Source organism: Rhodamnia argentea, chromosome 2 (assembly GCF_020921035.1).
Source record: "Rhodamnia argentea isolate NSW1041297 chromosome 2, ASM2092103v1, whole genome shotgun sequence".
In the NCBI taxonomy this organism is placed as follows: Eukaryota; Viridiplantae; Streptophyta; class Magnoliopsida; order Myrtales; family Myrtaceae; genus Rhodamnia; species Rhodamnia argentea.
The window spans coordinates 17183945-17207856 of record NC_063151.1 but is presented as its reverse complement, the minus strand read 5'-3'; the positions used below and the strand labels follow the sequence as shown (position 1 = coordinate 17207856).

General features: G+C 38.6%; 1 protein-coding gene across 1 annotated transcript; it reads right to left on the bottom strand.

Moving 5' to 3' along the window:
- Positions 1–1020: 1020 nt before the first annotated feature.
- LOC115726844 (protein DETOXIFICATION 33) lies at positions 1021–5532 on the bottom strand. Its single transcript, XM_030656910.2, has 9 exons — positions 5137–5532; positions 3993–4188; positions 3030–3375; positions 2848–2934; positions 2633–2689; positions 2273–2511; positions 1910–2028; positions 1572–1658; positions 1021–1468 (listed from the first exon to the last, which is right to left on the bottom strand). The coding sequence occupies exons 1-9, from the start codon at positions 5401–5403 to the stop codon at positions 1412–1414; spliced, it is 1455 nt and encodes a 484-aa protein (XP_030512770.1). The 5' UTR covers positions 5404–5532; the 3' UTR covers positions 1021–1411.
- Positions 5533–23912: the final 18380 nt, after the last annotated feature.

Genomic DNA, 23912 nt, shown 5'->3' with positions numbered 1-23912 from the left:
GGCAAGTTCATCGCCGTCCTCGTTGTTGTCTCAGGGACGTCGTCCTGAATGTGCACTTGTGCTGCCTCCTCTCAGGGGTGGGGCGATTGTAGACATGGCCACGGACTGGTTTGAGCTCGGAACCGGCCCGTGAAATAACTGGAACCGGCCCATTGACCGGCACCGCCAATTCCGAACCAGAACCAGCCCGGCCTCTCACGGGCCGGTTACGGTTTAAAAAAATTCAGAACCGGCAGTTCCAAATTGCCTCCTCTCCGGGGGTGGTGGGGCGATTGTAGTAGACACACGGATGTCCAGCATCCATTTCTGCTGTCATTGCTTGATCTAGAGATTTGCCCCCTGGTTGCCACCCTATGAACATTATTGACGGCCATGGACCGATGGCCACGAACCTCCCCTCCACCATTGTCTATTTCGAATATTCCATTACGAAGCGACAGGTCGAGATGATAGCAGGAACGAGAGAAAAATGTTAGAAAAGTCTTAAATCTATTGTGTCGACGTCAATTTAGACCTAAACTTTTTTGATCTAGAACTAATTCAGTCTTTTCGGCTAATTTTGACCGGATATCGCAGATGTAAATACTGGGCAGCCCATGTGGCATGAGTAGCACCGATGTGTACCTTTTTTTTTTATAATATTTGACAGGCCGACGTGCGTGATATTGTGCTTAGTGGAGGCACCGATGTGATTGGCAATTAGATGGAGTTTAAGTGATGTTTAATCTAGACTCAACACCCTCGGGTATGTTTGGCTCGATCATGGGTTGGCCCGGATCGGCCGGGCTCGTTGTCTTGACACGCGGGTCCTTCGACTGGTCGTCAAAAAATTTGCTATGTCGATTATACGGGGTAAAACGCAATCGTGAGCTGAGAGGTCTGCTGCTTGGGTGCACGAAGCAGCCACTGTAAACCAGCCATTTTCTTCCCTTCTTACAAAGTTTCGGACAGAAGGAAGAAGAATGTCCTGCAATGGAATCTGCTCAAAATTGCACTAGGAAGTACAAGACTGATCAGATCGCCAACGGTCCAAAACTTTAAAGCATCAACTCATTACACCATCTTGAACTTGAAACCCAATTGAGAAACACTGTCTAAATGACAAAACTCGGTGTGCAACCACCCTTAATACAAACTGATATGTCAAAATGCTAATTCGGCTACATCGTCGCTTTCCCTCTGGAGATCATATTTCTGTCCCCCAAATTGGACTCTGGAGTTAGATGCTGAATCACGGTTGAGTTGGTGAAAGTCAATTCGGAGAAGAATTCCGTGGCAATGGCATCTTCTTGGCTGGCCTTTTTGGCACAAAGACAACTCGAACTCGACCAGAAATATGCTTTTGCTATGCTGCTATTCGTATGCACTACCACCCATTGTCTCGACTATGATTTTGCAGCGTTCGGAAAGATCAATGCTCCACGGCAGATCCTCCCCACTTCTTCACGCGAGTTTCCGCCTCTTCAGCCTGCCAGAGAATGGGGTACATAGAACAGTTAGTACTGAGTCAAGATTAACTTGGGCACTACTACCTTGAAAAGGAAAATATGCCAAGAGCAAGGATCACCAACCTCTCTGTTCCAGTTGGTGACCGAAGTGAGAACTATGAGGATTATGGTTTGTAAACAAATTCCTCCTATCATACCTGACCAGATACCCTGCAAGCACAGAAGCAGAGGCACCCATCAGAAGGGATAAGATGAGAAATTCGCGTAGATTGACAGTGTAATGTTTCGTTTGTTTCTTGGGTAAGCACTGCATAATTGGCAGCAAAAATATTCGGGATCTTGACATCACAAATCCCGCTATGAGAATGATAATTCCATGCCAAAGACTATCCAAAAGCTTTCACGTGCATAATTGATGTAATCAAAATCACTTCCAAGATGCATGGTCTTTGGAACATTACCACGACACCGAAACCAAATGTGAAACCGAGGAGTATGCCAGCAGGCAATCCAACAATATAGTAGCATCCGATGTTGATGTATGCGACAATCCATTGCCATCCCGCTCCAACAGCGACACCTTCACAAGAAAAGCCGATAAGAACTTTGAGAAATCAAGGCGGACAAACCCAGTTTTGTATTATGAAAGAATAGGCTTCAACATCGAAATTTACACGCATGACTACATGCTAGTTGTTGTAATGACCATGCATTTTATACCCACAATGGAAAGTCGCAGAATCAAAGGCAAATAAATCTAAATTATCTACGCCAGAATTCTTAATAAAATTCTACAATAGATGCAAGGAGAATGGCATCCTCACCAGACAAGACGGGCTGCAGACTGTTTAGAAGAACAGTGATACCAAGCAAGATAGCCAGTTTTGTGGTTTCAGCAGCAACCGCATCGCTTGTCGTGAAGAGGTAAGGGAAAACATCTCTCGTCGCAAACACCACGGCCATGCACACCACGCCAATGGTCACAGAGGTGATGGAAACGACCCATACAGCAAATCTTGCTGCTTTGGCATTGCCGGCTCCAAGCTCATTTGATACTCTCACACTGTCAACTTTCACATGGTCAGTCATTCATCCACAATATTGTTGCTCTCAAATAAGCTACTAGTGACTCGGATCTCTACAGAAAGCCAAATAATAACAAAGAGCAGAGAAGAGCATTGCACCTAATGGCAGCATTGAATCCAAGCGCAATCATCGCATCCCATCCTTGAATGTTCATGCTGCATAAGAGGATCAATTGATTAAGGAAATTGCGCTAAGAGAAGATAAATAATTTCATTATCAGTCCTACCTATTGGTGCATGCAGCCATTTTAGTTCCCAACTTGGCTATAAATTCACAATAAGAAAGACAAGGAATAAATCGCTAACCTACGTACCAAATAGAAATGGCATCGACTGGGATCAGGGGATTTGGCAAACGTCCCGTAATCACCACCAGGATCATCAAGTACCAAAACTCCAAGCTGCCAGAAAAATTTCAACCGCATAAACCACATCATTTCTATATGGCACTGTCCTGCTCGGTCAGTGAGAGAGTAGGGATGAGAATTATACATACCACAACATCACAGCGGAGGCCAGAGAAAGCTTGACAAAGCCCCATAAGTCGGCGAATGCCAGCCATGAGAATCCAGCCCAAGCGCCATCTGATTTGGTGATGAAAATGTACAGCAGTTGGCCAATAATGATGAGCCACCACGACGTGTTCAGGGTTATTGCTGCTCCGACCAAGCCATATCCAAGCTTAAGTATGAACAGCCAGCTAAATACCGCGTGTAACACCAGTACTATGGCTGAAATCCAAGCCATCACCATGACCTTCCGTTGTGCTTGTAAGAATTTCTGGATTGGAAAATTCAGTGCATATGCAAACAACTGTGGAAGCATCCACACAGCAAATTTCCCTGAATGGAAACATAGACATGGTCATCAACTAAAGTCAATCAGCCGCACAATATGTAGTTTACTTTCTTCAAAATGCAAAGAGAATGATTATATTGCATCATCATGAGACTATTTCAGGTCAAGACCATCAATGATCAGAAAGAACGTGACCTGAACAGTGTGTATGCGTCCTTTCAATTCAGAAGTATAAATTTTTGCGTCAATCATATGGTTTCACTCCTAGTTTGAACAACTCAGTGATATTTAAAGAGGATCACCATTCACCGACTCCACAGAGCACACTTCCAAATGAGGGAGATTCCAAGTTTGAACCTCAGGACACACTCAGCTCAACAATGGATCATCCTACGAATGATGCTCTTTCTATTTCTCCATTGATGCCGGGTAGAGAAGTGACCTATTATGCCATGATTGTTAAACCTATTCATGCTTACCCAAAACAATGAAAAGCCGCTATGAATGGCCAGCACTATCCTTGTATGCGATGCGGATTAAACTTAAGTGAGCCTTAAGGCATTGTGTTTGCCATTCATGACGGCGAGTTCATTTGTAATGTACACCCCCAAGTGAAAACGAAAACCACGGCAAAAACGACTTGGGAAACATTGTCACTGACCAGCAGCTTCAGAGATTTCAGTGGTCTCTCCAATGAGCTCAAGAATCGGAGGAGACCAGACGTAGATGGGAACCAAAAGGCAGGCCGTGGTCAACAAAATGACCCATGATCTCTGCATGTACACCCCCAACATCCTGATCTGGCCCGCTCCATATGCTTGGCCACACAGTGTCTCCAACGCACTTCCCATTCCCAACTGCAACAAAAGCACCCACAAAAATTTTCACATCGAGATATTGAACCGTTTTCATTAGAAGAGAAAGCAATTTGTCACTTCAACCGAGTTAACTCTGCTAAAAGAAGGCATGGATAGGCCAGCGCCCTTCTGTCAGGTCCCCATGCCTCTCTCTCTCTCTCTCTAAAACATGCCCATTTACTTTTACTGGAAAGCGCCATTGCGCTTTTAGTTTTAGCCTGAAGAAGACACTTTAGCTGGGGAGATCAGATGCAGAGCTTCACCTTTGCAGCACCCAAGGTATTCTTTTCCTTTCTCGGAAACCAAACCTGAGCTTCTGGGTACTTTAATCATGGAAAGCACGACCCTTCATACCCGATTTGGAGCCTACACACACCTCCATTTCTCTATCCAGAACAGGAAATGACGACCGAGTTCAAGTGCCAACAACAATAGAAAAGACTCTTGCCCCAATCAAAGGGAAAAGAAAGAGATCAAAGAAAGAGCCAGAAAGGTGCCACTCATTGCAAAAATATGATCGCCTGCCCGCGCTTCACAGTGTGTCTGTAACTACTAGAAAACAGTGTGTTCCTAGCCATAGCAAGAAAGACTGGTATGACAACAGTTTTATTTTGCAAATCATTGCCGGAATTGACATACTAAAAAACCAAGAAGTGGTGGTTTGAGTGTGTGTTGAAATTATCTATGAAAACTTGTTTTTAGGAATGAAGCTGGAAGAAGCAGAACGAAATGATCTTCGTGCCTTCGCTAATGTCATTTCACTCAAACGCGAATACGAATATGATGGATAAATCTCTTCCTTTCCTTATACAGAAAAAAGCAGAAGAGTCCAAAAACAGAGGAATCCGCGCTCACTCTGTTTTCCTGTTTCCTTCTCTTCCGGGAACATGCCAAAAAGAGCAGGGGAAGCGCTAAAGCGGAAAAACCAGCGAAAAAACGCGACCTTACCATGACGCCGAAGGCGAGGCCGGCGATGACGGAGTTCTCGACGGAGACGGCAGCGAGGTCGATCTCGCTGACGAGGCCGGCGAAGGTCTGGGTGAGGGCGCCGAGGGAGTACTGGGAGATGGCGGTGAAGATGGCCGGCCCCGCGAGCTTCCAAAGCCGCTTCGACTCGGTCCCGAACTCCTTCACCGTACTCTTCGCCTCCTTGCCGCCTCCCTCCACCCCATTGCTGTGGTTGGTGCTCGTCAGAAGTGGGCTCTCCAACGCCATTGCACCTCCGCACTCCGCTCCTGGGTTGGTGGGGCAAGGGCGAGGCTGTTTTTGACAGTGTTGTGATGGGTTTGAGGGAGTGTATTTATGAAGGTGTGAGAGAATGAGAGAGAGAGGTAGTGTTTTTGGAAGGAGAAGGGGTTAATTAAAAAAGAGAGAGAGAATGGTGGTGGCGGAAGAGGAAGAATCTGTGGTTCAGGAGAGAACAGGTAGGTGGTGGTGGTGGAAGTGAAGGTGACGAACCTGCGTTTGAAAGGTGGTTCAGGTTTTGATCAATGGCTGACTCAGTCCGCCCAGGCCAAATTGCACCAACAAGGTAGGTGGACGCACATCCTCCCTTCCTATAGAGACAGCTCTGTGCGTCACAGACACTCTCTCTCTTTCTCTCTCTCTCTCTCTCTTAAACATCTTAGAAGATGGAGTTATCTCAAAAACTTTCGACCCAAAAAAAAAAAATTCTCAAAATTGACATTTCAATTCTTTGTACTTTCCGTTGAAGGTGCTAGAGTAATTAAATATTAAACAACGCTTTCATCTAACAGCTTAAGCTTTTCTTCAGAATAGTTAGCTATTGTCTCACAAAATCTCACTGAAGAGATTAGACTTGAAAAATATTTTAACTCAATGGTTTTGTTTTTTACTTGGAAAAAAAAAAAAGAGTGGATCACACAATTATAGGCGAACCATGGAATAATACTTGGAGAAACAACGAATTTGTGGGCCTGACGCAAATGTGGTTGAAAATATTAAATGACTAATAATATTCGCTGTAAATCAATCGTATAATAAGGTTGTAATTCTTACTTGAATTGCCACGGGTAAGTAAAATATTTGTTGCATTGCGCTCACAAATTGTCAATCTTGTTATGTAATTTCGTGCCCCCTTTGTGAGAGTCGACACTGATGCACACTAGCTGCGCATGTGCAAATTGGCATAGTCATATCATGCATAAGGTAAAAAAAGAAAGTCTTACGCGAAAAATTACGTCAATGAAAAGTGAAAAGTTGAATTTAAGGAGTATTTTCAAGGATATTTGTAAAACATGAGCAAAATACATGGAGAGGGGGAGACATGAACTAATTCCTTCTGATTTCCATATGTAGAATTTCGTAAGGAAATGGGATAAGTATATTGAAAGTTTTAAAACTTGTCGCGAAAGTGCAATTGAGTCTTAAAACTTTCAAAAAGTACAATTAACTTCTAAAACTTGTCAATATAGTGCAATCAAATCCTGATAAAAAAAAAGTGCAATTAAGTCATCGACTTTAAAAAAGTACAATTAATTCCAAAAGCTTGTCGCCAAAGTGCAATGAATCCTAAAATTTTCAAAAATTCCAATCAACGGAAGGATTTAATTGGACCAATTTGACAAATTTAGGATATGTTTGCACTTTTTAAAAGTTTTATGACTTAGTTGCATTTTTGTGATAAATTTTAGTACTTAATTATACATTTTAAAAGTTTTAAAATTTAATTTAATTTTCGTGATAAGTTTTAAGACTTTAAATGAATTTATCTCTACAGAAACTTTTCGGTAATAATTTCCAACCTATGCCTCCTTTCATTTTTTTCGTCAATGGACGGCTAAGGATCTTCTAAAGATCATGGCCGAGCGGAATGTCTTGTTCAAAGCTATTTCAGAGTCATTGCCAGTGAAAAAGAAATATTTACACAATTACCATCGAAGGATAACGTGCGTGTTTAAAGATAATTATGTAATCGAATTCTTTTTTCTTGTATTAATTGTAGATTTAACGAAAAAAAAAAAATAAACTCGTTGACATCCAAAATCTGTCCATCCTTAAGAAAGAGACAAAACTCAATTTTCGCGCAAAAGCGGGCCCCACCGAGCGGGAGATGGGCCCCGCCGAGTCCGCGACGGACAATGGGGCGAGACAAAAGAGCTGTGACTGTGACTGTGACGGGGAGCCAGTTGACCAGCTGTGACGGTAGACTCTCCGCTCGCCAACGGAAAATCTGGAAATTTTGACCGGTGAATGCAACTGCAGAATGATATGCACACGTGTCACCAAGCTCCTCTCACGGTTTCCCCGTTGGTGAGTCCTACATGTATTTCCCTATCTATAGTAAATATACATTTTTCTCCTTGCAATATATTCAGTAAAAGTCCTAAAATTTGTAGGGGTCGTCCGCCGCCCAGATTTGAATGAGGGCCGACCCCCCCACGCTAATCACTTCTCCACCATCTCGTACCGTTCCCGACGGTGGTGGGGCTGCAGTGAGGGCTACAAAACCCTCGCCGTTGGTTTTATTTTGGTTCTGGTTTTTTGACTCCTTATTTTTTAAATTGCTTTTAATAAAAATTATATTAAAAATCAGGTTTGGACTAAAACGACACCGTTTTAACCACGTCATCGCCATATAGGAGAGAGAAAATATTTTAAAAAAATCGCGTCAGCCTTTCTTTTAGTCAAACCGGGCGAAGTTAACGGAAAGACTCGTTTGCACTAATTTTGACAAGTTTAAAGACTCGATTGCGTTTTTTGCAAGTTTTAGGACTCAATTGTACTTTCATAACAAGTTTTAGGACTTCTAGTGAACACATCCCTTTCTTTTCCAATTTTTGTAAGGAAATGTATAGATTGCAATTAGAAGGATTTCAATCGACAGATTAATTTGACAATGATGTTTCCCCGTAGTTGCATAATCAACACCAACTTTCTCAAAGTCAAATGTCTCAAAAAAGCACGCGATCTTTTGCGAATCGCTGCGAATTTATTGTTCTAGGAGCAATTAAGGTTGTGATAAGCGGACCACGTCGACTTCCCTTGTGGAGAAATACCGCATAAGTTATTAGAAAGACCGGCGGTTGTTCCGTAGCGTGGGAGGGAGATGCATTTTGGGTTGGTGGCAATTTGGTAAATACGGTACGGAATCCGCACTTGATACGGTATGGGATGGACGAGAGAGCTGATAACGAAGGTTGACATTACTCCTTCCTCTCTCTCCACCAAAGCGCAATCGAAGGGAAAAGGGATGGTTTCTCGAAAACGTTCTTGATTTTTTTTATTTTTTATTTTTATTTTTTTCGGACACGCATAAAGATTATATTAGTAAAAAATCATCGTACTTCTCAGATAACACCGATAATCTCTATGGATATGATTAACATACATGTGGAAATCATATGGCACAGGAGGAAAAGTTACTAAAAAAGTCGTAAATTTATTGTTCGGTGGGCGATCACTCATAAATTTTTTAGTTTGATCAATTTAGTCATAAACCTTCTCATGATATTTGCCAATGTAATCATTTCAACCAATTTTGATCAGAAATTGCCGACGTGGACGGATTTTACAATAATTTTAAGAATTTTCTTTTTATTATTTATTTATTTTTCTTATTTTCTTGCGGGCCCCAACTACTGTCGGCGACCCTCGCAGGCCACAACATCAGCAATTTTCTACCAAAATTGGCTTGAATGGATTATATTAGCAAATTGTTAAAAGGTTAAGCACAAAATTGGTCAAATTGAAAAGTTCCAAACTAAATTGCCATCTGTTAAGATATTTTTGGATAATTATACCCCGAACAAAGATCGGTATATAGTCACACTATTTTTGCTTGAAAGCACATGAAAAAATTCATTATTTTTCAATAAATTTCAAAAATCAAATCATCATGATCTTAGGGCAAATTATATTGCAATTGAAGGAATCTTGTATACTATAATAAGGACATGCAAATTACAGGATTTTGTAAAATAATGGTATCTAATAATTGAATATTGTTGTCGTTTTGTTCTATCTAATAGGAATATGAAGAATATTGAAATTATATGCCCCAATATGATGTTGTATAGTAATATATTGATATGCCAATGACAATAGACTATTACAACATTAATTAACTAATGAAGCGATATGATAAATTAGAAAATACAGTACTCTTGCAAGAAAATTACCAAAAAAATCATAAAACCTATTGCAATTGTGTGAAGTTAGTGCTAATTTTTTTTTTATGCCAATTGAGTCCTAAACCTTTTGAAATTGTATCAATTCGGTTCATTTGGCCGGTCGATCCTGACATGAAAAATTTCTCATAATATATAAATATTTTTTAATTATTATTTTTTAATAATTTTTTTTCCTGTCTTCTTTTTTCCCCTTTTTTTATGGTTTCGGTTGGCCGAGGGTCGATGACCTCTGTCGGCCCTTGGGTGAGAGCTCATGGAGGCCGGGTGAGAGCTCATGACCGGTGAGGGCCGTAACCCTCACCGCGGTTAGCGAGGGTCATAAACCTTTACCGCCGCCGGATGAGGGTTGCGAGCCCTTGCCCGCGATCGGCAAGGGCTCATAGGCCCTCGCCTAGGGGCCGACAAAGGTCATCGGCCCAAACCCTAAAATAGAAAAGAAAAGAAAAAGACAAAAAAATTATTAAAAAAAGTTAAAAATTTGAAAAAATTATTAAAAATTTATCATGTCAATGTCAACCAGCCAAATGGAGTAAATTGACACAATTGCAAAAGGTTTCGGATTCAATTGACAAAAAAAAAAAAAGGTTTAGAACTAAATTGACACAATTGTAATCGGTTTATGACTTCTTTTGTAATTTTGCCATACTTCTACCGAAATATGATTTTGATTTGTATTTTATACCACTTATAATTCATTTAACCTAAAGAAGAATGAATACTATTTCGTGAGTAAAAAGAGTTTCGGGTACGAAATAGTCATAATAAAAATCACATGTATGATGTGCAAGTTTTTTTTTTTTTAATAACAAAAAAATGAGTTTTATTTTGGCTTTCTCAAATTTGTTTGTGTTGAGGTGTACGTGAAATTGTTAGACGAAAGAAGTACAACATCAAAGATTGTGGTGTAAAATTTGACAATTAATATATCCTAATCCATTGATAACTCTTTGGTTTAGCTCTATCAACATTTTGAGCGCACATTTTTCTTGTCCTGCTTTCGGTTATTATCATCCACAAGTCATTCCAGTTTGTCGAGACTTTCCTATTCTTACTAAATACTATGATTAAACTGATTTATACTCTCATATTATTAAAGTACGATTAGTAAATTCTCTTAATTAGAGTACGTGCCGGCAAAATCGAACATGAAGAAGTACTTTCACTTCTTGAAAAATCTCTAAAGGCTTACTGATCGTCATGTGGGCTATGGTATTGTATAATTGGCTCTCAAATAACCTCTAGGCACACAAAGTATTCCAAACAGATTTAATTTCTCTGTCTTACAATATACATCGAATATTCCCGAACTATTTCACGCGACATTAACTGCAAGCAGTTAGGCAAAAAAGAAAAAGAAAAAATGGAAATAGAAAAGAAACAAAGGAAAAGCAAATCATATAATATAAAAATATCAACGCGGGCATCATGTTTCTCAACGAAAAGTTGTGGGTAATACTTAGCCGAAACCCTAATTTTTTTAGGTCCCAACCGAAGATTTAGCTGGTGATAACTGTACGAGGGCAAGAAGAGTAGGTGGACAAGTCTACAGTCAAAGAATCTGTGTTCGTTCTCCTAGCATTCTAATCTTCAGACAATGTTGACACGTGACTTGAAAGCACTTAGGTTATTGTCTTGGACAATCTATTTGTGAATTTTAATCGAGGATATCCAAATTTTTTTTCCCATTTTTTCATATAAAGAAAATGATTCTGTTATTAAATAGATTAAAAAAGAAAAGAAAATAACTCTTGGTGGGGTAAATTTAGCTGACCAACTTAGGCGGGCTTAAGGTTGGGTGGCAACCACTTTTCTTGACCCTCCCGGCTTGAATTGGACCTCTTGACCCGCCACATCGCTATCCCAACTCATTTTCTAGGAAACATTTCTCTGCAAGGTTGTATGAAGAGGCTACAAGTTACATGAATTCTGGGTTTCTTCGTAAGTACAAAGAACTGAGGATGGGGTTTTGTGAACACAATGACCTCTCGGTAGGACCATCTAGTTAGTTTATTGAGGGGCCCAAGCGACTCTACAATATGCACGTGAGGACAAAAGACTACCTATAGGACGCGCACATCCCTAGACTTCTCGCTCTGAAAAAGGGCTAGGGATAGGAAAGTTGTTTCATTGGAGATTTGCGAGGAGATTGACGATTCCAATTTGAGAAGTTGAATGTAATGAATCTTTCGCTTGAATCTCCAAGGTTGTTGATATGTGCGTGGCCATCACGAATTCGGCCCCACTTTGCTGCACCACAATGCTCGCCTTCATTCGTAATCGTTCTTTCGATTATTGGATTTGGGCTAGTACCGCTTGTGCGAACTGCAGTGAAAGCCTAATACTTTAATTTAGGAATATCATCAATAGAGAATTCAAGTCTGAGCATGTTAATACATTCATCCGCCTTCATTTGGAAGTGTAAGCCACTAAATTATAGAGTAACATTAATTTTTTGTTATTGAATTACGTTTAGCAAGTCTCTCATGCATCTTAACATATATTATATCCCGCCCATTTAGATCGCATTATCTTTGCTCCCCAATCACCTTAGTCCTCTCCTTCTTAAAACCCCCTCCTGGCTGTCATACCCCCTTCATCACTATCGCCTCTTCTTCATCACAAGTGATGACTTTCACAATTAAGAAGTCGTATGAAAACCCATCATGATGCAATATTTTGTTGTATTTGGGAAATGTATGCTTTTAGAGGGCTCATTAAATATGACTGCATACAAAAATAAGGTACAACAACTTTGTAATAAGTGATGACTTTTATGATTTTAGATTTGTACTATGGACAACATATTTTGTCGTACTTCACAAGTACACGATGTTAACAAATTGATAAAAAAAAATATGTTAGCCCACATTAACAAATATATGATGTAATTACTAACTGAATTAGTGCCAAGTAAGATGCTTATTTAGATATAAACAATGTAGAAATATCTTTTATGACCTGACAGTATGTATTTGACAAATAGACGACATTAAAGGATTAACAAAAAAAGTATCCATCCTGAAAATAAAAGCAAATACATTACATGCTTTGTAGGAAAGTGAATGTTGAAAAATAAAAATGATATCCGTTATTAGAAATATCTTATACAACGACAATAATACATTTTTAGATGGTTAAAGAAAACGGTTGCGCATATATTATAAAAAATATAAAAAATTATCAAAAAAGTCCTAAGCCCATTGTACTTTTACTAATTTAGTACAAAACTTTTTAATTGTGTCAATTTAGTCGTAAACCTTTCAACGTTTTGTCAATTCAGTCAATCTAGCTAATTTGGCCAGAAATTGTTGACGCGGATGTTGGCCATTCAACGTGGCACGGCCAAGCACCGACGTGGATAAAGTTTTATATTTTATTATTATTTTTTTGAGTTTTTATCCTTCTTTCCTTTTTTCTTTTTTTTTTTCCTTTTCATTTTTATTATTTTTTCCTCTGTTGACCATCCGTCAAGGCTCGTCAATGGTCGACGGAGGCCGCCGGCCTTGAGTGACGGGCGCTCGGCCCTAGGCTAGCAAGGGCTGGCATCTCGGCGAGGTGGTCCTCGCTTGAGGCCGACGAGCTTCGCTGGCCATCGATGAGGCCCGACAATGGCTGGAGGGGAAAAAAAAGAAAAAGAATTTTTTTTAACAACGTAAGGCCTCAAGCTAGTATACCTACAATAATTTTATCCCATACTGGTACACTTGTGATAAATTTATAATCCATTAAATTTTACCGTTAAATTGCTAAGTTAGATGACATGTAGCAGTTGACGGGTGTACTCTTTTGGGGCTTTTACCATTTAATTGTCACATTTGTATCAATTTGAGATTTTTTTGTGGTATTAACTTAATTTAGCAGAAACTCATGGAGAGTAAATTTATAAAAAATATATCAGCTTTGAGTAAATTTGTTATAGGGTACTAGTTTAGGATTTTTGATGATAAAAAATAGTTTGAGGTAAATTTGTTAAAGGTGTACCAATTTGGGATTTTTAGGGGTAAAAAAAATAGCTTGGGATAAATTTATCGTAGTTATACTAGTTTGGGGTTTTTCGTGGTATTAAACCAAAAATAAAAATAAAAAAAAGGACTTGGGAGGACTTGAAAAGCGAGTGGCGACTCCTAGTAACTTTTTAAGTTACCGATTAAGAAAATGAAATCCAACATCATTTGAATTAAGACTTGGAAAAGTCCATGCCATTTATTGATGATAATACCTCTAAACCCGTTAGACCCTTGGAAAAGGTAAAAAAAAAAGGTTGCGACAACCAACTTCAAACTGTTCATAAATCATAAAGGGATATACCGAAAAGCTCCTCCAAATCCGAAAGTGGGGAACTTCTAATCCCAATCTGGTACATTGCCGCCGAAATCTTCTCTATCCTTCCGAGCTTTATGTCGCAGAAAGTCTCTCCAAATGGAGGCACTCGATCGGCAGCAGCTCAGGGACCTTTCCAAGAACCAAATGCTGCATGTGAGGTACAAAATTGCAATGCTAAATCGAATAAGAGCTCAAGCACAATGAGTACTTGGAAACCTATGTTTACAATTTTCTCACCAGCTACGGCTAAAAGTGCACCGTACCAAACATTGTAGAGTTTCAAATGAATCAAGTCCTAGCAATTGAATAAGTAGGTGGGAATCCAAAAAATTTTCCCTTTCTGGATGTCACTTTGGACGAATGAAAAATTCGGTGGTCAATATCACTCGGTGGCCAAAAATCCCGGGTGAGTCAGCATGAACTTGTGTATTAGGCCAAAATGAAGAAAGAGAACCTCATGCTAGGATTCGATGCACAACTACATTGAAATAGACAAGAAAAGTGAGAAAGAGAAAATTGAAACACAAAATTTATTCTGTTTCACCCTTAAACTAGGGCTACATCAAGAGAGGATTTCACTAGAATTAGCACCTTCTAATAAAGAGTAAAAGTGAGAACGAGAAAATCGAGATACAAAATTTATCCTAGTTCACCCTTAAAATAGGCTTACTTCTGGCGGATGATTTCACTATAATTAACATCTCCCACCTCTCTCTTACATCACTCAATAACAAGCAAAAAAGATTATATGTAAGTAGTAGTCATTCATGGGCTCAAACTCAAACTGTCAAGAACATATGAGCTTAAATTATAAAAGTCCTCTAGAGTAGGATTCGTGCTTCCCTAGTAATAGAGAGTATGAACCACACCCCAATACCTTGTCGCTTATCTTCACCAAGTTTTAAGCATATAGTTGACGAAAAGTGCCCCTAGCCCTAGTACATTGGCCATCAAACACAAGGTGTGGAACAAAGGATCATTTGCGCCTTCACTTTCTCAACAAAATAATATTCTTATTGCCTTCTTGATTGGCAAGCGAGACAAGATTTAGTCGGTTATAGGAGTGAGCAAAAGAATTGACTAGATTGGGAATTGCCTGAACTAGACCGAATTGGGCGGTGAGTATTAGTCCGGTCTCAATTCTAGGCCAGACTACTCGGGCCATATACTCAAAACCCTAAGAGAGCTCCTTGAGCCTTACCTAAACCCTAAAAGAGGATGTTGCCATATCTAATGGAAATCGGAAAAGATGACTCTTGTAATTACACCACCTTTGCTAATGTTTTTTTTTTTTCTCTATTTCTTTATTTACATCAAAATATAATTCCCTTTGAACATTTTTATGTATCCGAAGAAATGGTTAATGCTTGAAGCTTCTGACTAGGTCCAAAGAGGAGTCTTCTTCATTGCTTATGCTCTTTGACTCCCAAACTTTCCAATTAATATGTGGTCATATGTCTTGAAAACTCTCAAGATAATACAATGATCACTATGCAATTGCCGAGATTGTCTCTGTCGTTGTCGACGTGCCAAAATGCACCCGATAGCATGTGAGTTTGAGTCGGCGACACCCCCTCCCGTGCCAAATTTTGATTCAAATTGGATATATACCAATTCAAGCGTTTTAGACGGAAGAAGCTGGTCATTCCGTCCACGGATGAAACAGAATAGAGAGGGAGTGAGAAAGAAGAGAGAGAAATTTTCTCTGCATCGCCATTGAAGAAGTGTCAGGCCAAAGCTTCTCATCTTCAGCCTAGACGATCTAGGGCAAATCAAGCCTTCGGATCACTTCGGGAAGTTTGCTTGAGCTCTAAGGAACGATCGCCACCGGTCTTGCAAGTCAACTCCTCTAAAATCGGTAAGTTGAACTTCAAGCTTCTCCTATGCACTCGCATGGCATCTCATTATCCCGAGCATGATTATATGGATTAGTGTATGTGTTTTCATCCCTAAGCTATACTGAACTTCATCGCACCTTGTTTTCGCATTGATCTTGCTTGAAACCTCAAGTTGAACCTTCCACCATAGCTTGAATTGTCACGATTTGGCCAGCAAAATCAGGCAATCTACAGCTCAATCAGAGCTTCATGTAATTGTTCTGAACTCGTTGTGATGTTATTCTGTGAATTAATTTGATTGTTATGCTCTAGTTTGCGAGTTTGAAGTTGCCATGGTCGATCTGGCTCGAGCTTGATAAGCATAGTTCTAGTTGATAACTATGGCTATGTTTTGGATATGTTGTTCTCCATGTTGAGACGAATCGAACGAGATAAATTTCAGCCAATTTGGCTGAGATTTGGCCATCAATCAATGCTGGAGAAGTCTCGACCGTCCAATCGACGACCTCGTGAGGAAGACGAAGACCGGTCAACTCTTGTTGACCGGTCAACGTCTGACGTGGCGCTGACGTGGTCGCCACATCGCCCAAGATGGTTATAATAGAATTTTTGAAAAATAAAAAAGTAAAACCCAAATCGGACGGTCGGCATTAGGCCACGTGTCACGATCCGGGAATTTTCAAAAATTAAAAATGATTTTTCAAAATAATAAAAAAAATTTCAAATATAAAAAATAAAATCTGATCGGACGGTCAAGAATTAGTCTCACATTTTGATCGTGGCCGTTCATTTTGGTAATTAGATTGGACGATCTATATTGAGTCTTCGTTTAATCCGAGCTGTAGATTTTTGTAATCAGATCCGAGGGTTGTGGCTTAGCCACGTGGGTGAATATGGATTGTAGGATTTGGTTTTAGAATTTTAAATTTTGATAAATAGATAAAAATTCAAAAAAATAGAAAATAATAATGAAAAAAGGGTATTGTTTCTAGGCTGGCTCGGGACCCTTTCGGTCCGGGCCTGGTGTCCGTTTTGCGAGGGCCGGTCTAGTCCGATCCAAAAAATTAAGAAAATGATAAAAAAATAGAAAAATAGGAAAAATTCAGAAAAATTTCAAAAAATCACAAAAAATGGGAAATTGCCTCATTTAACTAGCCCAACCCTAATTTGTGATTTTTGGGTTCCCGAGCCTTCAAAAATGACCATTTTGCCCCTTTAGACAGTTCGTCCCAAAATTTTCCCGAACAATCCCCGAACTTAAATGGGTATTCCTCGAAGCCTTTAGGGCTACACTAGACTTTCTATGTGACTAATTGATTGATGACTTGATACATTTTATCCGCACGTTATTGATTCCTTGATTTGCGCAATATCAATTTTGACTATGATTGATAGAATAAAAATTCCCATTTGCATGAAACCCCATAAATCGTTAGAACTTACCTCACTCGCAAACACATCCGTATGAACTCTTAGATTAAAAAATCACTCAACTTAGGTACCGAAAGGGTGTCAATGGCAATCTCAACATAACTAAGTCCCCGAACCCACTTCTTTGGTTCTTGTAGAATCGAATGGACTTTCCCGACTACTCAATAGGGTTTCCATTCATACCCATAAAAAGTGATTGGTGAGGATTCCGTTGACATTTACACTATGCACATGTCACAAAAAGGGTCCGATTCCCGATCGTGAAAGGGGTCGACCCTCATTTCTTTTAATAACACGACATCGCCTTCGCGATTTGGATAATGGGCCTTGGGAGGAGCTCGCGTTCGAGATCCATGCCATTATGAGTGTGGAACGAAAATGACCCATTGACCCCTCAATATCCATGGGACAATCTCTCGCCATCCGCTCGAGAGGATCCGAGAGCGGGAGAGGGTCGCGATAGACCGACGATTCCATTGGGAAATTAGTTTGAACCTTAAGAGGACTTAAGCCGATGAAAAACCCGAGTGTTTTCTAATCTCGTTTTACGTAGATGCGCTTGAAGATGAGGTATGTCCTCTAACAAAATGTGCTAAATGTTGATGCAGATAGGAGTTATAAGGGGAGGCGTTTGTGCTAACGTGTTTTGTGCATATTTGGAGTTTGGAGTTGATTGTTTATTTTACACACTTTTGAAGCTTTGTTTTGATATTAAACTGCTGTGCATAACCTTGCATATTCTAAGGATCACTACACTACACACACAACCGCTTGAACCCAAGCCGCGAAACACCCTCTAGGTCGCTATATTTAGGGATTGGTATGCAAAGCTCATGCGTTCAATTGTGCTTACGTTGACCATACTTAATCCTGCTCACTATTCAAGATTGGTGAACCTACCCACTTGTTGTTTGATTGCACTTGTAGGCGGCTCATCAATTTGTATAGTGGGAACCTTTCTAGGTCCATACCCAAGCCTTTTTTTTTTCTAGAGTTAAACCCCCACTTGTCTCATGCGCATGTGAATGGAAGGTTGGTATACCTAAAACCAAAAAAAAAAAAAAAAAGAGTATCGTTGGTTGGTAAGGCTTTTCCAATTTAAGCTTGTAATTTAAATTTGTACATACTTTAAGTCATGCACATTATGCATCATTATAAGCATGTCATGCATCACGTCTAAATCATTTGAGTGATTGGTTTGAAAGCCATTCCTAAGTTAGAAGGATGGTTTCCTCAAGTTGCTATGAGATTCCCGAGATGTTTGCATGAGAGCGAAAGATCGTCCGACGTCATGATACCGAAGATATGTACTCATTTTGGGTATTCCGATTCATCCATGGGAGGGAGCTCCATGGATGCAACCTTATATGAGCTGAGAATTGCTACTATACTAGATGAGCACATGTCGCGACCTAAAATCAGGCTAACGGATTATCAGATTAATTTTATATATATATATGTAGAGTTAGAGAGAGAAAACACTCTCCCGGTCCGCCATTGACGTGCTCTCGAGCGAGGACCGTGCGATATTCGTTAGAGCAAACTAGAGGGAATCAAAGCTCTAAACCAATTCTACGAGCTTCCTTGGACCTCCAAGATCGTCGCCAACTCGTTGGATTAGCTCTAGAACTATGAAAAAGGTGAGTTGCAAGTCCGAGCACTTCACTATACATTCATGGCATCTCGCCTCTCGGGTGATCATTCTTTGAATTTCTTGAGGCGTTTCGCTTGTTGAACTTCACCGAGCATCATCGCAATGGTTTTTTTGCATCGATTCTGCGAGTAAACCTCGAGCCAAAACCTCCATACCTCACTAGCTTGTCGAGACTTCCCTAGCTCAAGCTAGCCAAAATTGAGTCAATCGGACTCGCAGGCAAGTGTTCTGAACTTGATTTGAATGTGCCTGAAGCTTTGATTGAATAGTTAAGCTCGATTATGCACATTTGAGTCCACCATAGTCGTATTAGTTTGAGCTCGATTCATGTTGATTTTATGGATAATATTAGTTAATTTTTAGATATGTTGTTTACCTTGTTCGGACGAATCGATCGCGACCAATTTCGCGCGATTTGGTCCAGGTTGGTCGTCGATCGGCCCAGAAAAAACCTTGGCCGTCCGTTCGACGGCTTCGCGAGGAAGATGAAGACCGTTCAACTTTTGTTGATCACTCAAAGTCTATCATGGTGCTAACATGATGCCACGTGGCAACTATGTCGGCGGGGTTGTCATAACCGTTTTCAAATAAAAAATAAAAAAAAGAAAATGATCGGGTAGTGGAGGCAATGTCACGTGTCGTGATCCGGGTATTTTTAAAAATTAAAAATGATTTTTCAGAATTAAAAAAATTTTCAGAATTAAAAAAAAATTTGATCGGATGGTCGAGAATTGGTCTTGCCGTTTGATCGTGGCTGTCCATTTTAGTAATTAGATTGCATGGTCTAGGATTAGTCTTTGTTTGATTTGAGCCGTTGATTTTAGTAATTACATCCGAGGGCTATGGCTTAGCCATGTGGGCAAACCTGGACCGTAGGATTTGATATTAGAATTTTAAATTCTGATAAATAGATAAAAAATCAAGAAATTATAAAAAAATAAAAAAATAAAAAGGGTGTCGTTTAGGCCGGTTCGGGACCCTTTCGGTGCGGGCCGAATGTCCAGTTTGCTAGGGCCGGTTCAATCTGGTCCGAAAAATTAATAAAAAATAATAAAAAATAAAAAAATTAGAAAATCACTGAAAAAATCATAAAAAATCATAGAAAATGGAAAATAGCCACATTCAACTAGCCCAACCCTACTCTGTGATTTTTGGGTTCCCAAGTCTTCGAAAATGACCATTTTGCCTCTATGGCCACTTCGTCCCAAACTTTTTCTGAAAAATCCCCGAACTTAAATGGGTCTTTTTATAAGCCTTTATAGTTATTCTAAGCATGCCATGTGACTAATTGATTGATGATTTGATGTGTCTTATCCCACGTTATTGATTCTTTGATCTGCGCACTTTCATTATGGACTATGATTAATAAGATAGAAAATTCCCATCTGCATAAAACCCATAGATCGTTAGAACTTACCTCACCCTCAAAAGCATTTGTATGAATTATTAAATTAGGAAATCACTCAACTTAGGTACCGAAAGGGTGTCGATGATAATATTGACATAACCAAGTCCCCAAACCCATTTCTCCGATTTTTGTAGAATCAAATGGACTCTCCCGACTGCTCATTAGGGTTTTCGATCAACTTAGGTATAGAAGAGCCGCGACATCGGCTGGTCGAGGAACACAAAAGGAGAGGAGGGAGGAGCTGCTCGTGCAAGAACAAAAGAGAAGAGAGTGTGCTCTAGAATAAAAGTGTTCCCAATTATTTCTAAAAAGTATTCCAAATGTGTTTCTAAAAAGTGTTCCGGGAACATAGAAGCAAGTTTTTTTTATTTCTTATTTTTGCTCCAAAAGTGTCTCTGTTTCTTAAAAGTATTCTCGAAACACTTTGGGAACATAAGCACTTTTTTTAGAGCATTACCATATGCAGCATTGGTTTGAAACTATTATGACCTTTTATTTTTACTATTTTTGTACTCCTTTTTACGGGCTCCAAATGTCTAAGATCAAAACATAAAAGTTACTCTCAACATCCTAAACTATAAAATCTATTATTTTGGTAATTTTTGAAGTTCATATGGTCGGTCAAAAGCACTTTTATGTTTACGATTCAAATCTGTGCCTAATTTGAGTCTATTTTGACCTTCTATTTTCATTATTTTTGTGCTGCCTTTTATGAACCCCATGACTTAAGTCAAAATATAAAAGTCATTTCTAACATTCAAGAGCCCTTGCATGTTCACGATTCAAATACGTGCCTAATTTTATATATTCTAACCTTTTATTCTCATTATTTTGTACTGTCTTTTATGAACCCCACGACTTAAGTCAAAATATAAAAGTCATTTCTAACATTCAAAAGCCCTTACATGTTCACGATTCAAATTTGTGCCTAATTTGAGTATATTCTGACATTCTATTTTCATTATTTTTGTATTGCCTTTTATGAACCCCACGACTTAAGTCAAAATATAAACATCATTTCTAACATCTTGAGCTATGACATACATTAAATGAAGAATTTTTGAAGTACATGTGGTTTGGCTTTTTATTTTGCACTCTCACGAGCTTGCATGTACTATTCTAAGTCCGATATGATCCTTGAAACTAATTATTTTTGTATCTCCTTTTGTGAACACTTACATCCTTTGCACAAAGCATGAAAATTGGAGCTAACATCCTAAACTAAATTAAAAATTATTTGGAGAATTTTTGGAATACTTTAAGTTGGGGTTACGACCAATCTTTTAGCAGATTGTATTCTGTTTCTAGGTTTGGAATTTGTTGTCACTCACATGAATATTTCTGTACTATACACAGGGATTTAAATTGCGCTCTGATAATGAAAGTTGTAAAAATGGGTCTTGCCAATAACATATTAAAATTTGATAAATTTTGAGATTGATTTGCTTGGGTAAAAGTGTAAAGTTTGGTCAGTATATAAATCTACATCTACAGGTGTAATTCACAAAAATTAGACAAGACTCTTTAATTTGTGGGTCTAATGTTTAAGAGCTTTAAACGAAAATAGAATATCACTAAAGGAACTAGTATTCTATGAATTTTTTTAATTTTAATTATTAAATTAATTTCGGTGATTAATCGAGCCTAAATCAGCCCCGATTTTAGTGTTGAGGTGAAATAAATTGTTATAGGAGAAAATGTTCCTATGAATACCAGATAGTGATAAATTTGAGTGGATTGCATATGGCATGATCATGTGGCATACCATAAAATTACATGTGTGTATTGATTATGGAGTAAAGGAGTATCGATGAAGCTTATGTTTGGAAAGTCTCTGTTGTGTGATCTAGATTGCTCGTGATAGGATAATCCTTTGGAGTTGGAGATGCCCAAGCGCGGAACGCTTAGTAGTACCATGCGAGGATGTCGGGGAGGAATCCGTGGGTTCTTGGCGATAAAGACTGTGAAATGTGAATTGAAATATGGTTAAAAATGAGATAAATGCATGTATGCATATTTGTGAATGCATGGCATGTTTATCCGTGTGAATTTCATTCTCGCTGTGACTACCTGCTTGATTGGATGTAACGTTATGTGTCGGGTTAATAAATAAAAAGAAAGAACGCCATTTAACACCCCCCAACGCCTTGACACAGTGGTATGTTATTTAGTTTAGTGCATATCTTGCCATGTTATCATGCATATTACTATGTCATTTAGGGGGAAAAGTACACTAGAAGTGCCATAACTTGTATATGGCGTTCACTTGAGTGCCATAACTTTCAAAACGTTTACTTAAGTGCCATAACTTTCAAAAATCGTTCACTTGAGTGCTACGTCGGAGCAAAATCGTTCACTTGAGTGCTATAGTAACTTTTCCGGCGTGCCATGTCGGTTTTTCGGTGTGCTACGGTAACTTTCCGCCGTGCCACGTCGGCTTTCCGGTGTACTATAGTAACTTTTTCGGTATGCCACGTCATCTTTTCCGGCGTCCACATCAGCATGACACTCAAGTGAACGATTTTTGAAAGTTATGGCATTTAAGTGAACGTTTTGAAAGTTATGGCACTCAAGTGAACGCCGTACAAAAGTTATTGCACTTCTAGTGTACTTTTCCCTCATTTTGGTAGTTACATTGCATTTTTTTAAAAGAAAACCCACAAATAAATCATTTTATTCACATCATCAATCAAAAGAGATTTTTCATGAAATTTGATACCGAAAGGATATTAATTTTTTCAAATTAATGTAACCAACTCTCCGGACTCATTTTCTCTAGTTCGTAGGAATGACAATGAATTTTTTTGTATTTTCGGATTAAGGGACCATTATTAAGAAAACTTGCTTAAAAGTGAAACTTCATCCCATTTAAATTAAGAAAATGATTTCTCAAAGTCTTAACTTATATTAGATGCTATTTATGACATGAAAAAAGGGCTTTTGACATGTTTTGAGCCAGGAAAAAGGATGGTAAAAAATAAATAAAAATACCCATAATATATTTTAAAATCCAATTTTTTCAGTAAATTCACTCGTATCCAAAGATTAGGGTTAGAGTAGAAATTTATCCATAACATACTCTTACATTCGAGTTAGTAAGCGGATAGAGTATAGAATAACATCATCCCTTAATACAAGGGCAGATTACAAAATTCTATGCTAAATTACTATCCCATTTCATAAAATCATGGCTAGGAAATGTAATTTATTTTTTGAAGGGACAAGGCACATTAGAGAGTATATATTATGGGGTATTTGTTTATAGTTATGCAAACTTTATAATAAAATAAAACAATCAAACAAACATGACCAGACAAGAGATAAAGTTAACCAGACTTATTCAAATTTTTGAAAATTGTAACGGGTGGCCGAAATTGATTGTGGGGTCCACTTTGCCTACCAAAAATTCAATCTTAAATTTTGAGAAAATTATCCTTTAAGAGTTGCAAAGTGTTTTAGATAATTCAAAAAAAAAATCAAATAATTTCTCAATCCAACCAATCATTATATATAACATCAACTATGATCCATAAGAGATAAGACAATTTAACCAATTTGATGATTATGAGATAATTATCCAAGACGAAAGTTTATCCATCACAAGTCAAACATTATCCAACTAAGCAATTCAAAAATTAGATATAATACAATTGAGCATAATCATTAACCATAATAGGAAGATATCATCAAATAATCAGAGATAATGTCACTCAAATAATCCAAGGTGAGAATTCAAAGCAAGGATTATCCACCATTATATAATTCAACCAAGAGAAGTGAATGAGCTGAAAATCACACTTTGATTTGCAAAATTTATCCTTTTCAATCAATTCAATTTAATCTTAAAATTGTTGAACATAATTTGAGAAAAGATGTTTTCCAATCAAATTAATCAATTTTCAAGAATGTGCATGAAA

Bases quoted from the DNA above. Each gene is read 5' to 3' on its own strand.
- LOC115726844 (XM_030656910.2), bottom strand. From the start codon at position 5,403: ATGGCGTTGGAGAGCCCACTTCTGACGAGCACCAACCACAGCAATGGG. The intron at 4,189-5,136 runs GTAAGGTCGCGT...CTTTTGTTGCAG, and splicing joins GCCTCGCCTTCGGCGTCATG to TTGGGAATGGGAAGTGCGTT. The intron at 3,376-3,992 runs GTCAGTGACAAT...GTTTCCATTCAG, and splicing joins TGAAATCTCTGAAGCTGCTG to GGAAATTTGCTGTGTGGATG.